The 24,450-nt window shown below is 34.1% G+C and overlaps 1 protein-coding gene across 1 annotated transcript in view; it reads left to right on the forward strand.

Moving 5' to 3' along the window:
• Positions 1–24,450, forward strand: part of LOC126735779 (DNA polymerase epsilon catalytic subunit 1) — a 55,128-nt gene that overhangs the window by 1,191 nt on the left and 29,487 nt on the right. Inside the window, exons 5-15 of the mRNA XM_050439883.1 lie at positions 948–1,186; positions 1,243–1,630; positions 1,692–1,885; positions 6,851–7,040; positions 7,094–7,244; positions 16,841–17,033; positions 17,089–17,234; positions 17,288–17,671; positions 17,750–17,890; positions 20,654–20,859; positions 23,543–23,908. Coding sequence (XP_050295840.1) covers positions 948–1,186; positions 1,243–1,630; positions 1,692–1,885; positions 6,851–7,040; positions 7,094–7,244; positions 16,841–17,033; positions 17,089–17,234; positions 17,288–17,671; positions 17,750–17,890; positions 20,654–20,859; positions 23,543–23,908 — 2,598 coding nt within the window. The remainder of the gene's footprint in view (positions 1–947; positions 1,187–1,242; positions 1,631–1,691; positions 1,886–6,850; positions 7,041–7,093; positions 7,245–16,840; positions 17,034–17,088; positions 17,235–17,287; positions 17,672–17,749; positions 17,891–20,653; positions 20,860–23,542; positions 23,909–24,450) is intronic.

The following is a 24,450-nucleotide window of genomic DNA, read 5'->3' on the forward strand; positions in this document are numbered from 1 at the left end:
ATTAGAAACATAATTTGAAAATGTTACCTAATTAGAGAAATTTTAAATAAACATTTATTAATATAGTAAAGAAAGAACAGCTCTAGCGTGGGGAAGCATTTATGAGAATACATCTAAACCTTTACAAATTATACAAAACTATCTTTAAAAAATAATAACCTGTATGTCAACTTTGTAAAAAAAAAATCCTACCTGTAAGATTGTTGTAGTGTTTGGTCCTTCACATATGAACAACAAATGTTAAAAAACTATGTTGATTATTCATATGCAACTAAAGGACTATTATAGATTGAAACTTGAGAATACTAAATAGTATGACAAATTTGAATCTTAAATCAATTGATTACGTTGGTCTGAAGGTCTATACTCTATATTTTCTGATGCAATAAAAAAATAAATATTAAAAATAAGTCTTTGTAAGGGATATTAGTAGGAATTTGACGAAATTTTTACTGTAATCCTGAATCAATTTATTTAATAATTAGATTACCATATATTTAGTATACATTGATTGTGAAGTAAACAGGACCCTTCATCTAAAATTATTTTGCTTATATTAATAATAATATTTATATTAATACCTAATTATTAAAATACCATCAAAAGAAATTGTATTCTGGTATTTTATTATTGATACACTGAAGTGTAAACTGAAATTTGTTGTTAAAAATAATGTTAAAACTACATGTTACATCATGCACTTGTACTAAAATTCTTCAATTTCTGCTGGAGTATAATGAACATTTAAGAAATAAATAAAAAAACAATTTCTTTATAAAACCAGGGGCAGTGTAACCTCTTAAGGTTCTTATTATTTTCTTCAGTGCTATTCCACATGCAATGTTTTAATACTGACTCTCTTAGAGATTGATAATTGAATTTTCTATACTTATTTTGCTCTATTCAAAAAGATGATATTGATCTCAAAAATTTGCAACATTTTTCAGAGAATATGATGTTCCATATCACGTGAGAGTTTCCACAGACTTAAACATCTTTTGTGGTCTATGGTACAGTGTAAAAAACCAAAAACAGAACCCTCCAATTATTAGCAAGTTAAACATTTTGGAGTGGCCAGAGCCAATTGTGTTGGCTTTTGATATTGAAACCACTAAGCTACCATTAAAGTTCCCTGACGCGGCCAGTGATAGAATAATGATGATTTCTTATATGATTGATGGTCAAGGTACTGTTTGTAAACGTTGGTGGTAGGGAATGTTCTTTTATGACTTCTTTTTATAGGTTACTTAATCACCAATAGGGAAATATTATCGTCAGACATAGAGGACTTTGAATACACCCCAAAACCAGAGTTCGAGGGTAGATTTACGATTTTTAACGAGGCAACAGAAAGGGAATTACTTTTAAGGTTTTTCGATCATATAATAGAAGTGCGACCGCACATTTTCGTCACTTACAACGGGGATTTTTTCGATTGGCCTTTTATTGAAGCTCGGGCGGCAGTGTACGACTTGGACATGAAAAAGGAAATCGGATTTTTTCGTAATGACGAGGGAATTTATTGGAGCAGACCCGCCATCCATATGGACTGTCTATGCTGGGTCAAAAGAGACTCATATCTCCCTGTAGGGTCGCATAATTTAAAGGCAGTGGCCAAGGCCAAATTGAGGTGCTAATTCGGGGAGGTTTTTAAGTTCTTTGATGCTCAAAAAGTCTTTTTTTTTTCGTAGATATGACCCGGTGGAATTGGATCCGGAGGATATGTGCCCTCTAGCCACGTCTGACCCTCAACTGTTGTCTAATTATTCAGTTTCCGATGCCGTGGCCACTTATTATTTGTATATGCAGTATGTGCATCCGTTTATATTTGCCCTTTGTAGTATTATACCGTTGGAACCGGATGAGGTCTTAAGAAAAGGGTCTGGTAAGTTAAAACAACTTTGATTAAAATTAATGCAAAAAAATGGTTCTTTTAAAAATATTTTATTTCTTCCAGGCAATTGTAATTTTTTCTTTTATGTTTTTTTTATGAAACAAAGTACTTTTTAAATGACGGTCGTAGTAAACAAACTGAAACCATCTCAACCCTGCAAACATCAAAGTGCGAGTTCTAGCACATACTACAAAGGTCATCAATCCTATCATTCCTTTATACACATTGATCTCAAATTTTGTATAAAGCATTATTCCAGGATAAACAATATTTTTACTTCATTTAATACAGGCTTTGACTATAGAGAGTAACATATCGGACGTTTGCGTGCAATATCTTACTTTACCTCTCAAGGCATTAGTAATAATAATAATAAGCCTTTATTTCCAACAGGCACCTTGCCCAATAACAGGAAACGGTTGCAACAATGAAAAATATAGTTAAAAAAAACACACACAAACAAACCTAAAAGAATGAAAAGAAAGGAAAAAAGTAAAGTAAAGTCACATTCTCAAAAGTTATCCAAAAAATTGGAACAAATAACCATTAATATGATATAAAAACCCAATTACGTTTAAACAGATATTTACAGAAAAGTTTAACAAGATAATCACATCTTCAACAAAATTAAATTAAATTAACTGCAATATACCTACTAACTATAACTTAAACACATGGGTCTTAATCCCAAGAGTAATGATCCACCAAGATATCGACAATCACATGAACCGGAGAGAAATTTATATCGCACATGTGACAGATCCGATTAAATATAGCGCATATTGTATATAGTGGCGATTCCAACAGGATGTTAGTATGAGGCCTTGGCAGAAAGAATGTTAGGGGATATCTAGCATTAAGCCTATAGGCACCATAAAACGTACACCAGAAAGAAGTACAGGACTATCAATGAATCCCTTCAGTAACCCATGCAGGAATTTTACAGAGAAGATTGATTTTTCTGAGATGTAATGGATGTAGAATGAAGCGTTCCAATAGTTGCCGATGATCAAACCCTCTAACCGGATATATGCCATCCTGCCTGAAGGCCAAAAACTTTGCAAATCTACTCTGAACAGATTGAAGGAGACTAGACTAGTAATGAAAAACACGCAGAATAACTACCCTCGAAATTTTTAAAAGGCGGCCAGTATATCAAATTTTAAAAAATTCTTATATGAATCCTGGAATGCGGAAAATATACTTTATTTTTGGACAAAATTATAAAAAAGTTGATCTTTCTTTTCCTCCTAGTGTCATATATACATAAGCATAGATATATAAAAATAAATAGAGAACTATTGTTATAAGTCGCAATATGTATTGCTATTAAGCGAAAATGTGCGTTTTTGGTTTATGCGTTGAAAAAATCAAATATGGAACAAATGTGGGCAAACTATAAACTAAAATTAAAAGAACATAGAGAATTAAATTATTAAGAGCTAGAAAATGCCTACTCTCAATTCTATGATAATGCCTCTAATAAAATGAGGGCTCCTTGGCAGATAAAAAATAATGAATTTTTAAAATGTGTTCTTTTTGACCTCAACCTCAGATGCTATTGTCACAGCATAAAGAAACTAATTTTCTTTATGCTGTGCTATTGTATCCCTTGTAAATTCTGTGGTTCAAACAGTAGATGAGAAATCTATTGCGACGTGACGGTTTCTTCTTTGATTATTCACGAGCATTTGATTTGATAAATCCTTCTATTTTATTAAAAAAAAATGGAGAATTATAGAGTGACAGGTATTTTACCGGTATAGGTTCATCATACTGTTCTATTTTCCATTAGGATATATAACGGTCAGGAGTATCAATTAGATCTGGCAAATATTATTAGGGAGATAAGTCAGGGAAGTGTGTTAATTGCACAAAAAAGTCATCAGAACAATGCTTTGTAAAAGCTCAAGGGAATTCTGTCGAAAAGTATTTCCCAGTCCCAAGGTACTTACAGCAATTTCTATTTATATTCTGCAGCGTTCTCTCTATTTGTATATATAAAAAATCTTTTGTGCTAGTTGTGCTAGTGCTTTGTTGCTTAGAAGATATGCCTCACAACAATCCACTCCGTTTAACTGCCGCTATTAAAATTGTCTATATTGACCCTTTGGGACCCAATTTTATTTTTAATGATTTTAAGGATGTTTTTGCGAGTTATGGTATTTTAAGAGATCATTTGACAATATATACTAGTTAAAATAAAAAAAATATATACAGGAAGAGCAAAAAGTTGTGGGACAAATATATCCCAGCGGGATTTTTAGGTGGGTTATAAATATCCCTAGGGGCCAAAAAAACACATTTTTGTATTTCAAAATTTTCCCCCAACCCAACCCGCAAAGGTAAGTATTTTAGGACGAATGATAAAGCGCAAAACAAAGCTTGCACAACCCTACATCGCACATTGCACAAATAGTAGTGGTTCTACGTTCCTTTTTGTGAAGAGCGCAACGAGCACATCTTCGCCGTTTTGATGTTTCTATTGGAAGGTAATCACCCACATTTTTGATTACTTTTGATCTCTTTGATGGCCTTCCACAACTGTTTCTTAGAAGTTTGACTGAAGTTTGCTGTTGTCCTTCTTCGATTAGGTCCTCTGATAAGGTAAATAAAAATTCCAGTACGAGTATCTTTTTTTGGGTACGACGTAAGTCATTATATATTACCCAGCTGTTAACAACAGCAATCATCAAAAGTCGATAAAATCCTTTTTTTCACCATTTGCATGATTTTCTGCCAAAGTCATACACATCACTTGTCTGATCAGCCAGATCCACACCACCCATGATTTCATTGTAGTATGCAATAGCAGTGGAACATGGTACGTCAACTCTCTGCCCAGTCTGGTCTTTTCTCTTCACACAGGTCATATCAGGGGTATAGCAGTTACTCAAAAGAATAACCTGCTTTGTATCTTGCCATTTGATCGCAAGAGTTTGTTTGATTTGATAAAAACTCGCATTCACCTCTAGACATTTTTCGTTTTTCGATGAATTTTTTTGGCATGTCTTTTCTTGTAATAATGGCTGTTCCCACAGCTGGGTATTGGAGGGAATCCATCAAACGGACTGATGTAAAAAATCGATCAAAGGCCAGAACTACGTTTGGATTTCACATTTTTTTTACAACAGTTTCGCCCAAAGTTCCGCTCCTTTCAACGTCGTCCTTGCCGCAATATACATTTGCATCGTATGTATATCCTGTTTTGGCATCACATCTAGACCATAATTTTATGCCCCTTTTCACAGGTTTTTGTGGCATATATTGTTTCAGTGAAGATCTTCCTTTGAAGCCCACCATGCTCTCGTCAATACTTTGATTTGTACTGTCGGAACGATATTTCTGAAACGTATATTTGAAGCAAGATAGAAGCTCTTGTACATAGTAAATCTTACTGGCCCCTTCTGACTTGACTGGATTATTGAAATAAAGCTTGGATAGTAAAAACAAACACCTGTTTTTGGATATGGCCGATTTGATGGCCTTGTTTCCCAAAGGTGGATGCGATGACCAGTAATGGTGAAGTTTTGGCACCTTATTGAAACACATAACTAATGTGCAGCCAATAGTAATCATAATCTCCCCTGCATCAGTGAAAGTCGCCTGCTTTTTTTTATTTTCTTTGTAAATTTTGATTCGCTGGTTTGTAGACTCAGCAATAAAAGTAAATAAACTTCGAGGACAAATTTTAGTGAATATGTCCAGCGGGGAGGCATTTGCAGCAATTGAAGGATGTATGATACATTGACTTTCATTTGGAATGCTAAGTCTTGGGACATAGGTATTTGTAGGTAATGACAAATTATATTACCAGTTGTAACAGGAGTTTTAGCCTCTTGATCTGAATTTTCAGCAGAAATAACACCGTCACTTTCAATGTCTCCACTATCGAGGGCTGATACAATTCACTCATTCACTATTATGGAATGGGTCTTCTTCTGAGGAAGAGTCTTCATATGGGGATTGCACCTCTTCTCCGGAGGACAACTCTTCTAAATTGTCAGCAAGATCTTGAAGCTCTGCCATAGTCAACTTCTTTCTTGACATACTGTAAAATACCATTGGGATATAAATCACCCTATCAGAAAACCCACTGGGACACATATATCCCATAGCCAAATATTACACCCAAAATGCAAAAACCAAAACAAAAAAACCATCAAAATACTTTGCTATTATATATGCTGAACTTACCTAAACAGATTGTTTCAAAAACCACATAAAAACTATCAAATTTGTAAAAAAACAGTGTCAAAAACCAACAACGTGTTCGCTTTTCGGCGTTTACAATCAGAATGACCTCCAAAAAGCGTGTCGCTGCCTGTCGAGAAATTGTTAAAACCTTAAAATACCCGCTAATGACAATTTCCATTAAAAACGGGACAGATAGCGCCCCGCAGATGTTATGAAATGTATGTTGGGATTTATTTGTCCCATTGGGGCCGAAAGGGTTAAGCCATTAAGAGTTCATAATCACTTGCCAACTGAATTCAAAAGAACTGAAAAATCAAAATCGTTTAAAGTGAAATGTGTAGATTTCCTTTGCAAAAACCGAATTTATAATCTAAATTAATTTTTCTCTATCGATTTTGTGTAAAGATCATCAGCAAATCATAAAATTTATATTTAAGGTTGATTTATTTGGGCTTGTATTGTTATTTTTTACTTATTATACTTTCGTAGAATTCTAAACCAAAACATATGTAATCAGTTTGTGAATTAATAAATAAGTTACTAAATCACATGACTGACTTATATATTAATAACTAATGTTGACGTAAATCCTCTGTCAAAACCAATGCTCCACTCTTAATTTTATAGCTTACAAACGAAGGTGAAATAATAGTCATCTTGTGATTTTGGTTAATATGCCTTGACTGTCGTGGAATAAATTAATTAATTTAAAAAAAAAAACGTGAAATAAATAAGTAATTATTATTCTGTATTATTTAGGTACCCTCTGTGAGTCCTTACTAATGGTAGAAGCCTTTCGTGCCAACATAATTTTTCCAAACAAAGAAGAAACGGTGCTAAATAAATTGACTCAGGACGGGCACGTGTTGCATCAGGAAACTTACGTGGGGGGCCACGTAGAAGCTCTGGAAAGTGGGGTTTTCCGAGCGGATATACCTTGTAGATTTAGGTACAATCCTGTTTATTCAAATGTATAATAATAATTTTTTATTTAATTTTAAGGATCGTACCGGAGGCGGTTGATATGCTGATTGAGCAGTTGCCAAAGACCCTTGAGCATGCCATAGTTGTTGAAGAAGGTGTTCCGATTGACCGCGTAACAAACCTTCAAGAGGTTATGGATGACATTAAGGGAAAACTTTTGGCTTTAAAGGTAATCAAATTATAAATACATATATTTAAACTCTAATTTGGATTACACATTACTTTTCAGTTATCCCATACTTTTACTCTACTTGAAATTCATCTAAACAAATTAACACGTTTTGATTAAGTATTTCTCTTAGTGTGTATTTACTTTTATAATATTCTTAGTTTTGATATCTGTGGATCCATTTTAAATCTTTATCTATTATAATATCAAAATATGGGTGATTAACAGCTGTGATAGAAAAAGCAATATATTTTGTTTTACTGGAGTTTAAGGACAATTTAAAGCCATTCAATCAGTTTCAATTAATTCAATGCCAACAATTGGGCTCTCTTTAACGTCAATCCAAGTGTCTCCAGAAATCAGCATAGGGAAAAAGGGAACCATTAAATAACTAAATGCCGTTACAGATAATAAAAAGTATAGGTTCCAGTACGGTTTCTCGTGGCATACCAATTTTTTGTATTTTTTGGGTCACTTTATTTTTCCTATTTGTTGTCGTTCACCTAGATAGCTCTCAAAAACATCCTTAGAACTTAATAGAACATGTTGAGGACCGTGTCAAATGCCTTTGCAAGATATAGGAAAACTGCCAAACATTTTTCAGCATCTTTAGATCTCAGGCTATTTCTAAAACCTAAATGATTTATGGGAAAAATATTATAACTATAAGTTAGTTTTGTTTCCAACTTTATATACAGGAGTGACAATAAAATTGAAGTTTTGTTTGAACGATTGAGAAACTTTATTTGCTTTAAAAATAAGATTTGTAATATGTAGGAGTGGACAGATTTTATAATTTTGGCATCAATTTCATACAATCCTGATGCACAGTAGTTGTTCTTAGGGGAATTTATCTTTAAAGGATTGATTTTTTGGTACACATTGAGTCCAATAAAATAACAATTTCAATAATTCGCCACCTCAATATCAGTGGCAAAACTGATGTCATCCACCTCTAGTTTTATTTTTCATTATTTTAAGACACTTTTTGATCCTAATATCTTCGGAAATTAATTTGTATATATTTTTTAGGTTTTTCTGTTTTTTTTTTAATCATGTTTGTAAATCAAGACTGTTACAATATTATTTTCATTAAAGTATTTTGAGAGTTAATAATTCCAGTTCTTATCCAATTAGCTCAATTTTGTTAAAATATTTTATTTTTACGGTTTTTAAAATTTTGGTTTGGTCAAAGTTCTTTAAATATGTATCATAAAATATCTTCAGTATCAGCTGTTTTGATTGCATTTTCTCAACATTGATTTCTGTACAAATATTTTACTCTTGTAGGTGTTTGTATTTTTGGCCTTAAATCAATATTAATCATAACGAGATGATGATCAGTTAAAATGTTTACAGAGTTTAAAATATAGCAAGAATATTTCAAGGAGATGGTATTCAGTTTTGCTCCGACAAAGACATGACCTAAACATAAACTAGTCTATGTGTAGCTTGAGTGAGATTTATTGCTAACAAAAAATCAAAATAGCAATTTATGAATTAACTAAATTCATATCACTATAATTTGTATGTGGCAGAATAGACTTTAAGATTATCCAATTACATTCGCCTAGTACAATTAAATCTGCAAACTTTATTTTATAGGCTTGTAACCATGTAGAAAAACTATTAATTCTTATGAAATATTTAGTAGCTTGGCTTCTGGGGAGATTTTTTTGCTTACACTATTACAGCCATTTAATGTGTATTGTTGTATATTTGACTGAAGTTCATCAAGCTTATTTAGTATGTTGACTTCTTGTTGTTCGTTACTCATAAACGTATTCTATTTAATTTTTTTTAACTTTCACAAAACACTGAAATAAAGGACGTAAGGGACCAATAGTATTTGTTCTGTTTTGTAATTTATTTTATATTTGTTACTTGTACTGACACAATTATTATACTGTTTTTTATTTTTTAGACAGTATGCACCTCTTACTCTTCAGCACACACTTCACAGAGAAACTTTTAAAACCAAAATCATGCGAATCTGTACACTAAAAGTGGAGTTATGACCCAAATTATCTCAAGCTGTTTCTTGGACATGATTTTCGAAAATTTGCAAAAAATGCCTCTAATGCTTTTTTTCAATAGAATCTTAAGAACATACCAAAGAAACTTTTAAAACAAAAATCGTGCCGATTTGAGCACTAGAAATAAAGTAATGAAACAGGTTACCTCAAGCTGTATGATATTATTTTCAAAAATGTTGCTAAAATGCTTCTAATGAAAACTTAAGAACATTCCAAAGAAACTTTTAAAACAAAAATCTGAGCACTAGAAGTCGAGTTACAATCCAAGCTACCTCAAACTGTTTGTCCTCTCGGACATGATTTTCAAAAATTTTGATGAAAATGCTTCTAACGCATAGATTTACGTGATTTTTTGAGTGGAATCTTAAGAACATACCAAAGAAACTTCTAAAAGAAAAATCATGACCTTTTGAGCACAAACTGATTGTCCTCTCAGACATGAGTTTCAAAAATTATGACATTTTATTTAGGCACTCGCTATTTTTATGATAAAATTCTTGGCATTTAAAGTATCTCATTATTGACACGTCTTCATAAATGGGACATCTTTCCCAGCCAACTTTTTTGGCATGCAACCCAAAACTTCATTATTGTTATTCATTCACATTCATTAAATATTATCGAAGTATTATAGAGTTTTAGCCTTTTAACAAGGGTAATTTTTTTGTTTATCATCGTCTTCGATAAACTTATTCTGTTCTCTTAAAGTAGGTACCTTCAATACCCTGCGAGTCATTTGCACTCCGTAATCAGTTAAAACGCCTTCCGCATTTGATTTAAATATATCTCTTTTATTACATTTTCTAATTCTTAATGCTTTGTTCGATATCACTTTTGGTTGTATCCGCATAATAGCAATAATAGAACTTGGAATGCTTCCAGTATTTGGATGATTTTATTAGTTTTCTGTGCTATTTGATTCCATGCGAATGTTTTTCTAAATCCTACATTTTCTGTTTTAGTAAATCAGTCACTTTATCCTTGCTTTCAATTATATCGTGGTTATCCTTAATCTTTGACATTTTTCACTGATGAATTTCATAACTCTCTCACGCAGCTGAAGTACGTACCTTAACTTGCACTGTCCCCTATTGCAAACAACACGACGAAATATATTGTCTTTAGTGCTTCATTTTTTTTTTAAGAATCGTATTCCATTTTTGAGGTTAAGTTTGCAGAACATTACAATTTACTAGTACAGTCAATCTGTAATTTTTTTTTTTTAAACTATCCAAGTCGCTAATTTTTTGAGGGTCAATTCTATTTCCGAAGAAAAGCTTAAGTTCTCGGAATTGAGAGTCTCACCCCCCCCCCTTTTTTGGGAAACTCAAAATGTTTTTCAAATCGATTTTCCAGCTAAACAGCGAGTCATACAGAAAAACTTATTGAACATAAAATGTAGAGCTTTTTGTGCTCTACAATTCATCTCATGGGCCCGAAGCTGTAGAACCAAAATTCGAAAAGTTAGAGGGCGCCAAAGTCACCAAAAATGACTTTTTTCACTGAGAAACAATTTTTTTTTTACTATCGCAAGGATTGCAAAAATGTAGAGGACAAAAATACCTACAAAATGCATGTCTTACTTTTTTTTCGATTTACCTTTTCGAGATACAAGGATTGAAATGTCGTGTAGTGCTTCGCGAGGATGAAAAAAAAAAGCAGCTGCTCGCTGGACCGCTGTCCCCCTTTCCACTCCCACTCTCCCCGCATCTACTTTCCTCCATCAGCTGATCCGGCAGTGGCTAATTTACAGTTTTGACGGTAAAAAAGTGGGGAATGGAATTTTGCAAAAGTAATGCTATCAACATGTACTATGCAATTATTCAGTAATCAATTATCATTACATGCATTACGCAACCATAATTATTGAGGCACGCCACTTTCACAACTGCAACGCCCTCTGCTTTTGTTGTAATTGGTGCTCCGTAAACCATGTACCAATTTCTCTTATCCCTTTCTACTAAATCACTTCAATTATTCATTTTGTGCAAGTTAAAGAACATTTAATCTATGCAAATTTCATTTTCGTAGACTTACAGCGCCATCTGCATGGCTTTTTTCAATTTTTGTCAAGAAGGGTAAAAGAAATTTTGTTCAGGTTCTACTTTAATTTCATGATGCGCAAACGTTAGGCGACGAAAAACAGCTTTCGCCAAACATCTGAGGCAGGCTACATACACGAAAGTAAACATTTCGGTATTAAATGCATTATATCTCAAAAACGGTAAATCGAAAAAAAAAGTAAGGCATGCATTTTGTAGGTATTTTTGTCCTCTACATTTTTGCAATCCTTGCGATGGTAAAAAAAAATTGTTTCCTCCAACGTGTTGCCCTCCAACTTTTCGAATTTTGGTTCTATAGGTAGAAAAGTTTATAAAGAACCGGCTGCTCAATATGCGCACAAACCCATTTTTCAACACAAAATCCGGTGGCAGAGAGAAAAGACGACCGCAATATATTTTCTCTTGCTTTTTATTAAAGAAACCGCAAGAACAAAGCAGCCGCCGTACTTCGTTTCTTTGTACCTGCCGGGGATTTAAAGCCTATGGGCGAAAACACAGTGAAAGCCGGTTTCCTGCTTACCGGAAACCAGCGCCGATCGGTTCCGAATTTCGGCACTTAGTGCGGACACAGTGCCGACGAGAAAAAAGCAAATAAAAACCAGCCTTTTGTCAGTTCCAGGTTAACCTTCGCGTCAACATGGCATCTAGCTCATCTGACGATGAATTTATTGCGTTAGATAGCCTTGTAACTAAAATAATTACTAGAAAAAAAGTTGGTGTTCACTCTATAAATCGTGAGAGGGTACTTTATGGTGAATATCATCATTTGTTCAAGAAGTTGACAGATGACCCTGACCGCTTTTTTCAGTACACCAGAATGAACCATGAAACCTTCAAATATATTCTAGAAAAAGTTAAACATCTTCTAACTAAAAACTGGTGTAACCTTCACAGTCAGCCCATTTTACCAGAAGAAAGATTAGTCATTACCTTGAGGTAAGTATCTTTATAATATTTACGAGTATATATTTTAAGTAGGTTACTAACAAACAAATCATTTACTATTAACAAAACGTCTAGCAAATAATTACATATGTTGGTTTTGTTTCAACAAAAATAAGACTTAAAATGGTTGATTAAATTTTTATTTCAAAAAGAAGGACAGTGGTGGGGGACATTCGGAAGTACCAGAAACCGTTTCAGGTTGTTCCATGTTTGATAAAATGAGACTTGTACATTCTTCTTCTGCAGTGAAATGATTTCTATCGATGTAATTCAGTGATTGATTGGAAATAGATGAGTTGGAAGTTGAAGGACCAAGGATCGTAGATGGAACAGATTCGAACCTATTTAGCGGGTATGAAAATTGTTCAACTAGCTCTTGAACCCGGCATCGAAAAGCTAATACGCGTGACTCAGGAATTTTTTTCACATGAGGCAGAAGACTTTTAAAAAACAAGAGGTGTTCATCTTCTTTCTCATTTGCTCGCTTAGATTTTGACTCTAGGTATGCTACTTTTTGTTTCTCAATTTCTAATAATGAGTCGTTAAATATTTCTGTTGGGCCTCGTTTCTTTTTAGATGAAAATTGTGGTGTCGAAGATACATCAGTATTCCTTTTTGTTCTCGAAGGTGTTTCAATATTTTCTTGCCTTGTATTTTCTACGATATCATCGCCAGCATTTCGTTGAGGAGGTACAACATCTTCAGTGGAACAAAAGCTGGTCTCGTCTAATTCCATCGATGACTGAATCGACTCTTCTGCTTCAGTTTGACTTTCTGCAAAGCTTTCAGTACGACCACTTACTTGTGGCAAGTTTCCTTTCAACTTTCTAGGCATTACCGTATCTTTCAAAAATAAGAGCAGTTTGAAGTATGGCCACTTGGATGTCGGAGTATCATTTGCGGCATCACCTGAACGTGGAGGAGGAAATTTTCCTAATTCTACGGAAAATTGATCCCTGATATACTTCCATTTTTTCCTCAGTTTATTTTCTGAAACAAAATTACATAGTAAAAAATTGCACCGACGCGACGCCGAAATTCAAAATGCACTAAAAAGTATGAAATAAAAATAATTAGTATCAAAAATTTGTAAATATCTTGATTATTCAAAATTCAATAATTTTTTCAAATTTATTGTTTGCTTTCATTATCTTATGATTTTACCATCTCTAAAAATATACTTTCAGGATAATTTTAATTTACACCCCTCACTGACCATTTGTAATCATTCATTCATTTATCAAAACGTCAAAACCACGTTCTAATAAAATATGTTTTTTGCAGGTATCTTGCTACAGGCTCATCTTTCAGAATGCTGTCATTTTCATTCAGGGTTGGAGCTTCTACTGTGGGAAAAATTGTAACAGAAACAGTTGCTGCATTGTGGAAAGTACTGCAACCAGTCCATATGCCTGTGCCCACGAAAGATGATTTTCAAAAGATATCTGAAGATTTTAACAATATTTGGAATTTTCCACATTGCATCGGCAGTATTGATGGAAAACATGTACGCATTCTTTGCCCTAGAAATTCAGGGTCAATGTTTTTTAATTATAAAAAATATTTTTCTGTGGTCCTACAAGGAGTAGCAGATGCAAATTATAAATTTATAGTTATAGATGTCGGTGGATACGGCAAACAAAGTGATGGTGGTACATTTCAATCTTCGGAACTGTAAAAGTTGCTATCGAATAAACAACTGGATATTCCAGAACCAGCGTATCTGCCTCAAACTACCTTAAAAGCACCGTTTGTACTAATAGGTGACGAAGCATACCCCTTGCTTCCTTATCTTTTGAAACCATTTGGTGGAAGAGATTTAAATTTTGAGAAAGAGTGCTTTAATAAACGTTTATCTCGTGCAAGGAAAACTATTGAATGTGCCTTTGGTATCGTGAGTGCTAAATGGAGACTACTTTTAAAGTGCATTGAAACTGACATAGCTACTGCAGATCATATAATTAAATGTATATGTATTCTTCACAACTTCTATTCCTGATCACAATAGATGGCAAGTAACAGGACGACCATTAAATGAAGCCAAAACGATTAGAGATATATTTGTAACATATTTTTCCAACATCACTCTGTCATACGATAAATAATAATCTATTTATTCATATTTTTAGAGAAATAAAAACAATAATATTATAATAAACGAAATAATAGATATATATTTTCATGCGTACCATCCTCTTTCATTTCTTCAGCAATTTCTTTCCAACATTTGTCAACAACATTTCTATTGCTGTGTAATTTACTTTTCTTATCCCATATTGGGCATTTCTTATACACTGATGCTATTAAAATCTCTATATCCATAGCTGTATCTGTCTGCCTGTACGAACAACCGGCTAGAAAGAACTAAATAATCATTCCGGTAAAACCGGTGACGCCGACTACCAGCGCCAACAAGCCTGAGCCTGTCTCTATTGTGTTATTGCTAACTTGAAAGCATTATTTATTATAGAAGCTTATAGGCGCCGATCGGCGCTGGCTGCCGGTAAGCAGGAAATCGGCGTCCACTGTGTTTTTACACTATGACGTAGCCTGAAGTCCTACTCAGTGTCGTCTCGTACGGGAAGTGAGTTAATCGTGTTATAAGGCATTTAAAATCTGTTGTGTGTTTTTTTTTAACTATAATAGTGAAATAGACTATAGTTTTTTTTAGTTAGACTATCCGATTTTTATTGTAAAAGGTAAGTAAAATTGGTTTAAATTATTCAATTGTCTAATAATTTAAAAAAATAAATGAAAATTAATTACTGTTAAAAATTATATTATTTAAAATATACTTTGATTTTAAGTGACAAAATAATAGGTATTTAACTTGTAGGTATATATGTACAGCCTAGAGTGTGCATGTGTACATTAATTTTTTTACTTTCTAATTTTTTTTTAGATGTCACCTAAGAAAGTAGGCAAACAAGGACAAATAATTCACAGTCAGAGAGAGATTATTTCTAATGTGGCAGCTTTTATGAAAAAAGAAGCAGAGCAAGGAATTACTATTCCTTTGAAAAATGTTAGGTAAGTGAACAATATAAATTCATATTTTATTGTAGGATGTTTTCAAATTTTAATTTTTATTGTATTGATAACTTACAATAATAGTATATAATTATTTTAGACAACGTACGTTAGCTGCCACTCGAGTATCCCAGTCAACTTACAGAAGAGTGGTCCAAGAGTCAGAAGATATAGAAAATATACCTTCCTGTTCCTTTACCAGTCCAAGGAAAAAAATAGTTAAGAAAATGGGTATTAAATTATTGTAATTATATTATTTAATTATATTTTAATTAGTAAATAAAATTTGAGCAACTGTTAAGAATTGGGTGGCAGGCAGAAATTCCACTTTTAAATTGGCGGATGTCGAAACTTTAACAAGGCAGAAATTTGCGGAAATTTCGAATGATGAGTGGATAAATATTTGCAACCATATAGACAACATAGAAAAACAATATTTCGAAAGTCATCACCTTTTTGATGAAGCATTGGATTCTTTAAAATTTACAGTAAATACAGGCTCTTCTGATGAAGAGATCGAATGGTCTTCATCGGATGAATCTGATTTAGGTTGTAATACACTATCTGATAGTGAATAAAAATATATAATATGTAAAATAATGAAATAAAACTTTAAGCTTATACCAATTTGTTTCTTTACACAAGTCGTTTAAAATACCTAATCCTTAAAAAAAAATGCGAATAAAGAATAATTTTCAGCTACCTATAGCGAACTGCATCCTCCTGTAAGTAAAAACTATTTTTTTATTACATTTTTTATGGGCACATCACAATGCTAAAAAATATAATTTTAATTTATCTACATTTTTTTAAACGAATCTCGGGGCAATTAAATTCAAATATATGCATTCTTAGTTGATATTTCATCTAAATCAAACGCACTTGTAATATCACTAGCTATACCTACTAAAAATCTAGGGCTATTTAAACTCTAGTACAAATAAATGTTAATAATTTCAACAAGTGTGCCGCCTCCACTGTCTTCAGACCTCGACATAGTCATCTGACCCGATCGATAGAATAACCAGATGCGCGGATTTTGCCGCCTGTTGATGTCACCGGTTCTTTATAAACTTTTCTAACTATACAGCTTTGGGCCCATGAGATGAATTGTAGAGCACAAAAAGCTCTACATTTTATGTTCAATAAGTTTTTCTGCATCACTCACTGTTTAGCCGCAAAATCGATTTGAAAAACTTTTTGAGTTTCCCAAAAAGGGGGGGGGGGGGTTGACTCTCAATTCCGAGGACTTAAGCTTTTCTTCGGGAATACAATCGACCCTCAAAAAATTAGCGACTTGGATAGTTTTTAAAAGTTCTGGCCTTTTTTAATTACAGATTGACAGTACTATTACCCCCTTTTTAGCAGAATTTGTTTATGTGTCACAAAAAGTTTTTATTTGTTCTACATACAAGACAAATGCCCTTCTATTTCATTTATTTTCCGTCTTTTTACTACTGTTTTTCAAAAAGAAATTGTTCAAATAGTAATACAGTTCTTTTTTTTAAATTTTACCCGCTAGGACCAACCCTTACGTCTCGAACGTCCCCTGATCTACCATTTGGATGTGGGAGCGATGTACCCCAACATCATTTTAACGAATCGATTGCAACCGTGCGCGATGGTCGATGAAACGATTTGCGCCGCATGCGATTATAATAAGCCGGACGCGGTGTGTCAGCGTAACATGGCTTGGATGATGAGGGAGGAGTTTCGTAAGAATTTTCCCTCCTTTTTTTGGAATTTTATCGTTTCAAGTCAGTATTTTAGTGCCAGCAAAGCGTGGTGAGTACGAGAGGATCCAGCAACAGTTGGAGCTAGAAAAGTTTCCCTCGAGCAAACCCGGAGGGCGACACAGGTCGTTTCATGAGCTGACCAAGGTGGAGAGGGCGCACGTCGAAAAGCAGAGGCTAGAGGTGGATTTTTTTTTTGTAAGTTTTTATTTCCAACTGAATTGGACTTTTTTCAGGCTTACTGCAGAAAAGTTTATAGTAAACTAAGAGTGACGAGAGTGGGAGAAAAAACCACCACCATATGCCAGAAAGAGAACTCCTTCTACGTGGACACCGTAAGGAACTTCAGAGATCGAAGATACGAGTATAAGGCGGCGGCGAAAAATGCGAAAAAAGAAGTAGTGGAGGCGGTAAAGGGGGGAGACGCCTCCGAAATAAAATCCGCCAAAAGTAAGGAGGTGCTGTTCGACTCTCTACAGTTGGCCCACAAATGTATCTTGAACTCGTTTTACGGGTACGTGATGCGTAAGGGAGCGCGATGGTACAGCATGGAAATGGCCGGGATCGTTTGCTATACGGGCGCCAACATTATCATGAAAGCCAGGGAAATTATCGAGCAGGTGTGTTTTATTAAACCACATGGAATAAAGCGTTTTTTGTTTTGTAAATTTCTTTATTTTTTAATGGTTTTGTTTTAGGTCGGGAGACCTCTAGAGCTGGACACTGACGGAATTTGGTGCATTTTACCGGCTTCATTTCCTGAAAATTTTACTATTACCGCCGACCATAAAAAGGCCAAGTTCGTAGTGTCTTATCCAAATACAGTTTTAAATGCTATGGTAAGTGTCATATTGCTTCCAAATTATTTGTTTTTAAACATTCTGTGAATGTATTCATGGAATAATTTGTGTCTGTAAGTTTAATGTTGCTCATTATTGCTTTATTATTATTCATTCAGTAAGGTTTTGGGGTATAAAAAACGTTTGTATATGAAATCAGAACTCTCTAAAATAAATTGCCTAGAGTATTACTCTTATTAGCATACCACTTTTTGTTTTATCTCATTGCAACTATGGTCTTCTTGTTTGGGGTCATTTTCCGCATACTGACAGAATATTCAAACTACAGAAAAAGTTAATCAGAATTTTGTGTGTAATAAGGGTTACAGGGATGATTTATCTGAAAATTTTAAGAAAAATGGCTTACTTACCTTGACAATTGGATGGTGTCTTAAATACATAACGAGTAATCTGGAGAAGTACACTAATCAAGAGGATATTCATAATTATTTTACCTACAACAATGGGATATCAAGTTAAATTATCTCATAACAGATATAAAATAGTGTCAACTATTATGCGCCACTTTTTTTTCCTTGAATTTAAAAGATTTGTATTTGTAATTAAATCTGCCCTATGTAGGAGTGCAATCTGTAAAATGGTAGATTTTTTGAATGGTTATCTAGGCTTAGCATGTGTCATAATTTTTTTTTTATTTTTTTTTTCGTTTAAGTTTTATATAATACGAAAATGTCATCTATTCTTCTCAAAGAGATCAGCATACAAAATTGACGAAAACAAAGAAAACACAAAGTCACGGTCTCACAACATATAATCACAGGCTACACGTGTTTCGCTCTAGCTAGAACATCATCAGGCCTTTAAAATCCATACATAAACTTCACGCTAGGTAAATGAAATTTTGTATGTTGGAATTGGTAGTTAAGTTTATATCTCTCCTGTATGTAGTTGAAGTTTGTATGTCTGCAATGTAAAATTAGTGAACTAAAATGTATGCGAAATTGGTGAATAGCAATTCTGTGATATAGAATTGTTACATATTTAACTTTGATTAAATCTTTTAAATTTAATTAAATACTTTAATTTAAAAAAAAACAATACAATTTTTAGAGCTTTGTATAAACAAATGTATTTTGTATTAACATGTAATGTATATGATGAAATTTGAATTTGAATTTGTTGAGAAAAAAATGCTCTCTTAGCCCAAACCTTTTTAGGAATATCCTTTTTCAAAATAATCATTCATTATTCTCAAAGAGACTTAGATATATGACCAAAGGAAGAGAAAGTATACTCAAAGTCAAAGTCTCACAACTTCAAACAGATTTGTGAAACTTTGACTTTAAGTATACTTTCCTTCCTTTGGTAATATTCTTTTTATTTTATAAAAATAGGGCCAAGAAAAGTGAAAATTTATGAAAAAAATGCCTTGACTAAATACTGCCCCAATTACTCAAATTTTTGGATTAAAAGGTTCTCGTTTTTACCCTCAAATTCATCCTCAGACACTCCTCTCTTTTTACATGAAAGAACTAGAAAAATATTCCAAGGGGCTTCTAAACTATACCCAAATCAAAAATTTGCTCGGAATTTATAACAATCTTGCTATACAGGGTGTTTCAGAACTATGGGATCAAACTTCTGGGGGTTGTTCAGTGCAACAGAAGAATGCATTTGAGTATAGGAACCCATGTCCGGAAATGCGTCACTACGCCACTACGGCCCTAAGACGCGTTAAAATTTATAAAAAACATTAATTACCTAAATAGGATCTACTGCTAGGCTGCATTTATTTTTACCTTTTGTACATGATACCATAACAACAATTGTTTAAAATCAACGCTTATCAATGTCATGTTTAAAAATTTTATAGCTTACAATTTTTAAACATTTATTGCTAATGGAAAACTTTATCAATCAAGAATTGCCGGATATGCATTTGGCATACGGAGCAACAAACTGCAATGCACGAGCGGCATCGCGGTTGTATCACGAAAATTATCCCGAACGACAGCATCCTGGATACAAAAAGTTTATTGCAGTTCATCGGCGGCTCGCTGAGACAGGTATGTTTAAGACCAAGATGCATAATACTGGTGTTCCTCGAATTTGAAGAATTCGAAGAAACGTTAGACAGCAAATGTGGTTTTAGCATGATGGAGTGCCGACTCACTTTGCTATACAAGTACGCGAGTTTTTGGCTTAGCTGTTTGGGCAGCGTTGGATTGCCAGAGGTGGAGCAGCTTTTTGGCCTTCTAGGTCACCCGATTTAACGTCGCTCGATTTTTTTCTTGTGGGGACATGTAAAGTCTTTAGTCTACGAAAATCCAGTTGAATCAGAGCTAGACTTAATTGGACGAATAACAGCACCATTTGAAATCATTCAAAACGAGGATCAAATTTTTAGTGTACTCCGCCGAAATCATGTATGCGGCGTTTAAATCGGTGGATCGAGGTTGGAGGAAGACATTTTGAACAATTGATGTGATGGTATCATATACAAAAGGTAAAAATAAATGTATCAGATCCTATTTAGGTAATTAATATTTTTTTCTAAATTTAAAAGCGTCTTAAGGCCATAGTGGCGTAGTGACACATTGCCGGACAAGGGTTCCTATACTCAAATGGATTCTTCTGTTGCACTGAACAACCCTAGAAATGTTATCCCATAGTTCTGAAACACCCTGTATAGGTTTCCAATTTAATATCTTTAATCCGTGCCATTAGGCTATGAATTCTTTAAACCTTTCTTATGATCAAATTAGTTAGAACCTCAATTTATCAGTACTTTACCCAAAACAGGTCAAAGAACACTTCACCAATCACCAGTACCACCATTTGGACCCAGACACCAAAGAGTATTCGATCCGTAGCGAAAACACTATTTTTTTTGAAGTGGACGGCCCCTATAAAGCGATGGTACTGCCATCTAGTAAAGAAGAAGGGAAAAAACTGAAGAAACGCTACGCCGTGTTCAATTTCGATGGAAGCCTGGCCGAACTAAAAGGGTAAACATAATTCCTTATTTCTTACTTTTCTGTGCCACCCTGTATTTTGAAAACGCATCAGGATAGTCGACTTGTAGTTTTTTTTTAATACTTCTACTCGGTTATTGAATTTGTTTCTTTCATTTTAAATTATAGAGGTGTGAACGAGGGACAAAACTGGAAGAACATTTTAAGATTTTAAGACAAATTTTATTATATTTAATTACTTCCAGCGTCTGGATATAGCAACGGCACCCTATTTCAAAATTTACAAAAATTGATTTTTTCTATGAGTGGCAAATGCGGTATCATTATTCGCGGAATGTTATTTTCTATTACAATACATAACAGTATACCAATTGTCCCATTTAAAATAAAAAATTAGATAAAATCGATTTCTATTTTTTAACTTTAACACCCTATAAATAAGAAACGAAGCAACTTAGAACTAAGGTAAGTTGCTTTAAATTGGTTTACTTTGACCTCAGGAATATGTTCTAGGATGTTGTACGGACCTTTTAGAGACACCCTGTATATAAACAAGTTGGAATAATGTATTGACTACTGTTAACCCAGTGCATAGCTTTCATTAAATAGCATTAAACAATTTTAACACTGCTTTTCCTGTTGTCAATATTAAAAAACGAAATAGAAAACCTTGGTATAATAAGGGTTTACGAGTGTCTGGGAATAATATGCGCTCCATTTTTTACATTAGGATATACGCTATGAACAATGCAACATTTTTAAATTACTATAATAGATACCGCAAAATTTACAGAAACTCAATCAAAATGGCTAAGTGGACCTACTTTCAAAGGAGGATAAATACTTCCTCCAATAGAGCAAAAGAGTCTTGGAAGTTTTTAAATAAGCTAAGGGGCAAAAATAATGTCTTGGTTATTCCAAGTACCTTAGATTCCAATGTCCTCAATTCCTTCTACTGTGATATTGCTAGTAACCTTGTAGCCAATATCTCACAAAAAATAGATCCCAGTAGCTATGTGGTAGTAGCCGAATCTTTCTTTTTTGCCCCCACAAGTGTGGAAGAGCTTATACAGTTAATGGTTAATATTAAGAATAAGAGTTCATCAGGTTGGGATGGGCTTTCTCTTAGAATATTTTCTGCTTTACCTCTTGTTGCTTTGCAATTCTTGGCCCAGTCAATTGACTTTTCATTTATGTCTGGAGTTTTCCCAGAGTGCTTAAAAAGAGCAATGATTATGCCTCTTTACAAGGGTGGCGATCGCAACTGTCCTAACTTTAGACCTATAGCGTTATTGCCTACTTTAGCCAAAATAGTGGAACGGCTCGTTAAGGTGAGGATGGTTTAATTTTTAAATAGGTTTGGCCTATTGAGTCTTCAGCAGTTTGGCTTTCGTGAGTCTGTGAGCACAAATGATGCTATCTTTAGCTTTCTAGAGCATCTGTACAACCGACTGAATGTTGGTGAAGTTGCAGCAGCGGTATTCTGTGACTTGTTCAAGGCATTTGACTGCGTGAGTCACAAAGTGCTGCTGATGAAACTGGAGTTCTATGGTTTCAGAGGAACTGCCCTTGAGTGGTTTCGTTCCTACTTATCAAATTGTGTCCAGGCTGTCAAACAACTTAATGGTGATATCTCTAAGGAACTTAATACAAATGTGGGTGTTCCGCAAGGATCAGTACTTGGTCCTCTACTTTTTCTCATTTATGTGAACGATCTGCCACAACTGCAGGTAACTGGCAAATTTACATTCTTTGTCAATGATACCATCATCCTCTGGCACGACTCTGATGTTTCTCAAATGAAGACCAATATACGTGCAGATTTGTTCAAAATAAAAGACTGGTGTGATGCAAATTTTTTGACATTTAATGTTTCTAAAACAAATATCCTTAATTTTAAATGTAATACAAATGATATATGTTTGAATAATAAAGCCACCACCATGCCACCGTTCAGTAAGTTTTTGGGTCTTTCCATAGACAAGTTCCTTAAATTTGAAGACCATATTAGTGAATGTATGTAGAAAAGTCTCATCAGGCTGCTACGCCCTAAGGGTTATTGCCACCAGTCTTAATTTCTCCATCGCCAGATCTGCATACTTCGCGATTATCGAGTCGCACCTTCGATATGGAATTTGCTTTTGGGGTTCATGTTCAAATTCACTTTTTAATTCAGTGTCTGTACTCCAGAAAAGGGCCATTATGTGGCCTATGTGATACCAAGCTTCGTGACTCATGTCGCCCGCTTTTTGTAAGTCATAATATTTTAACCCTGTGTTGTATTTTTATTTTGGAAACAGTTTGCTTAGTTTTTAGAAAATATACACAGGAACTCCACTTAGGAAGCCACTATAATACGCGACAAAATTATTTGTTGAGGCTACCCATTCCTCATTTTGAACTTGTCCGTAGCTCTATCATATATGGAGGTAAAAAGCTGTTTAATAAACTTCCACTAGAAATAAGACAATTTAAGACTGAAAAAAGCTTACGTATAAGGACGAAAATATTTCTTGCTAGTAAAGCGTACTATAGTTTAAGTAAATTTTTTAATGATTAGCATTTAAGTATTTTTCAAAGTTTTATATAATTTTATTTTATTTTAAATTAGTTTCTCGTGTTATGTACAGTCTATTGGCTTTGTCTACAACTTCTATGTTTATGCTAACAATAAAGCATTTTTTAAGTTTGAGTAAGTATTTTTCAATTCTTATAGTTTTGAGGTGAAACGTCGCGGCGAGCTCCAACTGATAAAAAACTTCCAATCGTCGGTGTTCGAGGCGTTTTTAAAAGGGGACACTTTGGAGACTTGTTATGCGGCCGTCGCCCAGGTGGCCGACTATTGGTTGGACGTGTTGTTCTCCCGCGGACAGAACCTGCCCGACTCGGAACTGTTCGACTTAATTTCCGAAAATAAGTCCATGTCCAAGAAACTGTCCGAGTACGGACAGCAAAAGAGTACGTCTATAAGCACCGCACGTAGATTGGCCGAATTTTTGGGGGATCAAATGATCAAGGACGCCGGATTGGCTTGCAAGTATGTCATTTCGAAGAAACCCGACGGGGCACCAGTTACTGAAAGGTGAGATTTTCAGAGAAAGCATCGTAAAAACTAAAAAATTACCAATTCGCATAAGAACCAATACATATTTCTAGACGCTAAAATCTTTCAAAATGAAGTTTCTGCTTGCACCAAAAAATATAGTTGACGACTTTGAAGGGTTTAATTTTAAGTTGTCACTTTTTGCAAATGTATTGATATCATCTAGGTGTTTATTAAGCTTTGTTTCTACAGCGTGTAGCTCATATTCGGGAAAAGATAAATAAATCTGTGAATCGTCTGCATGCTGTTGCAACTTACACTATTGTATAAAAGGACGCGTATCTGCTACATTCCAAAATAGAACCCTGTGGTACGCCCTGAGGTAAATAACTTAATTTCATTACGTAAAGTTTATTTTTATTTTCAATATTATTATTTTTATAAACTGCAACGCAATGAGAGCGATTTTTAAGATACGATGAAAAAAAATCTATAAAATTTCTTGACAGGCTTTTCATTTAGCCGTCGAGGACCTGTGGAATTGGCCAGCTCGCTCGCCAGATTTCATACCTTTTAGATTT

Source organism: Anthonomus grandis, chromosome 4 (assembly GCF_022605725.1).
Source record: "Anthonomus grandis grandis chromosome 4, icAntGran1.3, whole genome shotgun sequence".
NCBI lineage: Eukaryota > Metazoa > Arthropoda > Insecta > Coleoptera > Curculionidae > Anthonomus > Anthonomus grandis.